Below are 4,338 nucleotides of genomic sequence, written 5' to 3'. Positions count from 1 at the left end.
CCGTTAGAGCCGTTAAGGTTTTGAGCTGTCCCCTTTTCCCGCGAAACAAACGAAACAAAACAGCTTTGGCCTCTAAAAAGCAGGGACAAGAATAGCAAAAACTTAAGACAGATTTCAAAGCTCCTCCTTAATGAGTGAACCAGCTATTAATGCGGGAAATCTGTGGGGGGAATTATCAGAAACAGAGCCATTTTTTGGGAGTAAATCAAATCTTATTCGTTACCTCCATCTCTCTTCCTCTCTTTTGTCCATTACATTCCCTTGACAGTTTTTCCTCTGAAACTTGACAGGGAATGTTTGTGTCCTCCATAGAACCTACAAGATTCAAGTAAGTTCTACCTGGTCTGGTTTATACATTGTTCTTTGTCTTTTCTGGGTTTGATTTTTAAATCATCATTTTTTGGTGGGGGGTTACTCAAATCTGATCAAAGGAAAAAAAGGGTATTTTTCTTTAATTATGGGGTTTAATGAATGTAATTAAAATAACAAAGTAAAAACAGAGATAAAACTGACTGCATTAATATGTAAGGGGCGTTTAATGTTATTAATGGTGATAAATTCATGTCCTTCCGTTGCTAAGTGACAAATTTACTCTTCCAATTTCCAACTTTGGAAGTGAAAAAGCAGGCAAAAATCTCCCAAATTAATTACTTTTCATGAAATTAAAAATTGTTAGTCATTGTCATGTTCCTTTTGTGTCTTTTTCCTTCTCTGTTATGTTGTTCATTGATCACATGTAACTTTTTGGACCTATGACAGGATCAGAAGAAGATGATCAGGTGCTTGCTTTTTATTTCCTTGTTGATCCATTCAACTTTAGGGCAAAAGTCTGCAGGGACTCCATCACAGAAATGGCTAACTTTGAATGGTAATTATCCAATTTTTACTAATTCTCTCTTATTTCTTTGTGGAGCTACATTGAACAAAGAAAAAAAAAAAAAAAAACCAATATTCTAAGAATGAAGAAAAGGTTCAATCAATCAAATAGGAAATAGGATCAATGCAGCAAGTTCCAATATCTGGATTTCTTGAAAGAACAACATTAAAAACACAAAGTTATGTTTGAAGAACTAAATCTAAAGTGATAGAGATATGACTTGCATTTTCACAATCATGCATCAGTTTTCCTTGTACATATTTTCATATTTCATACTCTTCACTTACCTGCAGGTAAAAGACCCCTTGTAGTAGCGCGAGGTGGCTTCTCTGGACTGTTTCCCGAGTCCAGCTCGTTTGCGAATCAATTGGCATTGTCTTCGAGTTTGCCGGATACGGTTTTGTTCTGCAATCTACAGCTAACAAAAGATGGAGCTGGTATATGCCTCACGGATATTAGGCTTGATAATTCAACCAATATAGGACTTGTATGGCCAAAAGGCAAAAAGACCTACGATGTGAATGGAAACAAAGTGCATGGGTGGTTTGCTTTGGATTATACAATCGACCAGCTATTCAGTAATATATCATGTAAGTCACAAACACCTTGTCTTTCTCCTATTCCTTGGTATATTGTGAAGAGGTACTTATGTTTTCTTTTCAACAACATACCTATTTAGATGATGCAGTATCAGATTCAGTTTATATGTTCTTTTAACAAGTTTTCTGTATAGTTTCTTAGAAAGGAATGTGTAAAAGTAATTCAAATCCCATCAATTATATGTTTTGTGTTTCTGCAGAAAACATATTTGGTAGGAAAATGTTAAATTATGTAGCAAATGTGGCTATTATGCACATTCTGCAGAAACGCAAACATATAATTGATGGGGATTTGCAGAAGTAGCAAGAATTAACAGGGAAATCAAATACATGATGAATCACGTTTGCAGTGATCGCCATGTATGCACAGATGTTTAAAGAGCTTTGTGGCAATTATTAACAACTTAATCTATAGCATCAAAGGTGACTTTTCTCTAATTGCTTTTTCATGATCTTTAGTGACCCAGGGAATACTCTCTCGACCAAGTTTGTTTGATTTCCAATCTCCTATATCCGCTGTTGAAGATGTAGTAGGAATTAAACCGGCCCAATTTTGGTTGAATGTTCAGGTCCTTCTCTCTCTCTCTCTCTCTGAACTAATTATTGAAGCAAAAAAAAAATCCTATCTTTTTCAAGCAAGCATCATCCATTGGTTCTAAAATGATTCGGTGTTTGGTATGCAGTATGATTCATTCTATACCCAACACAAACTCAGCCCGACATCGTATGTTCAAAAGGCAATGAGAGCTATGCGTATCAATTACCTTTCATCTGCTGAGATTGGTTTCTTGAAGACCATGAATGGAAAAGTGACAGCCAAGACAAAGCTCATCTTTCAGGCCCTCGGCGCAGATGAGATTGAACCCACAACCAATAAAAAGTACAGTGAACTGCTGCAGGATCTTACCTCAATCAAGGCATTTGCAACTGGAATACTTGTCCCCAAAGAATACATATGGCCAGTACAGGCAGACCAGTATTTGGGAGCTCCTTCTACGCTTGTAGCTGATGCTCACAAACAAGGACTAGAAGTATATGCTTCTGGTTTTGCGAATGATTTTTTTGCAAGCTATAACTATAGTTATGATCCTACATCTGAGTACCTCCAGTTTGTTGATAATTCTAAGTTTTCTGTTGATGGGGTGCTTACAGATTTCTCTCCTACAGCATCAGAAGCCATTGGTGAGATAACCCACTGTCATGCCTTCAGCATATTTCTTCTATAAGGAATTTACTCATTGAAAAATTGAAAATATTCTAATGGTTGTAAATTTGTTTTGTGAGTTATGTTCTGACCCTACAATGCTCTTTCTAATGCAGCATGCTTTGCAAATAGCAAGGCTGTTAGCAAGCCCGTCAAAGGTATGGTACTAAAATCTTTCTGAAAGAACATGATATGAAAACTTTAAAAGCTTATGGCTGGACATGTCAAATAAAATGAAGAACAAGCTCGAACTGTGCACTAAAAATTCTACCATTTCAGGACAAGCTTTGATCATTAGCAAAAATGGAGCAAGTGGGATTTATCCTGGCTGCACTGATCTTGCTTATCGGCAAGCGTTGGATGATGGGGCTGACATAATAGACTGCTCAGTTCAAATGTCAAAAGATGGAGTTGCCTTCTGCTTGGACTCAGCGGACCTCATGGCAGATACCACTGCGATGACTTCTTTCATGTCTAGATCTAACACTGTCCCAGAAATTCAAGCAGAGTCCGGAATCTTTTCATTCGACCTCACATGGAGCGAGATTCAAACCTTGAAGCGTAAACTTCTTCAAAACTTTTTCACACATGCGAGTTTTGTGAGCTTCTAATCCCCACTTACACCTAAAACTTTCGTATTGCAGCTCAAATGGCGAATGTTTTACCAGACTTCCACAGAAACCCAGCATACAAGAATGCTGGTAAATTGACGAGCCTCGCTGAATTTCTGGATTTAGCTAAAACAAACGCAGTATCTGGAGTTTTGATCAACATTCAGGTAAGTTCAACTATGCTCTAACCATAAGCATACCATTTTTAACATGTGAAATATTTAATTGAAATGGGAGGTGAATAACAGAGACAGATTTTAAACTCAGTAACTATGTTCTCATTTCATTGTCTTCCACTTTCAGCTCCAAAAGTGTTCTATTTACATACAACATGCTGATACCTTAACCTTCTTTCTCAGAATGCTGCCTACTTAGCTTCAAAGAAGGGGCTTGACATTGTGGGTGTAGTTACCGCTGCCTTGACCAATGCCACCTTCGATAAGCAATCAACTCAACAAGTCTTGATCCAATCCGATGATACTTCCGTGCTGTCAAAGTTTGCGAGTGTTCCAACTTACAAAAGAGTGTTGTTGTTTGAAGACAAAATGGGCGACGCTCCCGAACAGCCTGTGCAGGAAATCAAGAAGTACGCTGATGCAGTTGCCGTAACAAGAACAGCCATCACTGAGGTTTCTGGTTCCTTCACCAGTCGTTCGACAAATATCGTCGCTGAGTTTCAGAAGGCAAATGTTTCGGTCTATGTCTATGTTCTGAGGAATGAATACATCACACTCGCATTCGACTATTTCTCAGACCCCATTTTGGAGATTGCTACTTTTATTGGAGGAGCCGGAGTTGATGGGGTCGTAACTGAGTACCCCGGAACTGCTAGTAAATATCTGAGTAAGTGTCAAAAAGCTAAGTCAGTGAATTTCCCGGCAGGCAATTGTGAGAGGCTTCGACGAGGCCAGATTACAAGGGATCCCGACTCGCCGAGTTCTTAGTGTTGGCCATTGAATTCATTTCTTAACAACTTGACTTGAGAAATTTCACATACTGGATTCTTTTTTGGTATTGCAGGAAGCCCATGTACCAATTCTGATAAAC

At 38.3% G+C, this 4,338-nt stretch overlaps 1 protein-coding gene across 1 annotated transcript; it reads left to right on the top strand.

Moving 5' to 3' along the window:
- The first annotated feature begins 239 nt into the window (after window positions 1-239).
- Window positions 240-4,326, top strand: LOC132185637 (glycerophosphodiester phosphodiesterase GDPDL6-like). Its single transcript, XM_059599399.1, has 9 exons — window positions 240-328; window positions 760-868; window positions 1,171-1,467; window positions 1,936-2,045; window positions 2,160-2,658; window positions 2,797-2,838; window positions 2,960-3,241; window positions 3,325-3,458; window positions 3,651-4,326. The coding sequence occupies exons 2-9, from the start codon at window positions 772-774 to the stop codon at window positions 4,233-4,235; spliced, it is 2,046 nt and encodes a 681-aa protein (XP_059455382.1). The 5' UTR covers window positions 240-328; window positions 760-771; the 3' UTR covers window positions 4,236-4,326.
- The last annotated feature ends 12 nt before the right edge of the window (window positions 4,327-4,338 follow it).

The sequence above is a fragment of the Corylus avellana genome, chromosome ca6 (assembly GCF_901000735.1).
Source record: "Corylus avellana chromosome ca6, CavTom2PMs-1.0".
In the NCBI taxonomy this organism is placed as follows: Eukaryota; Viridiplantae; Streptophyta; class Magnoliopsida; order Fagales; family Betulaceae; genus Corylus; species Corylus avellana.
Note: the sequence above shows the minus strand (reverse complement) of the source record. Positions and strands in the feature narration are given on the sequence as shown.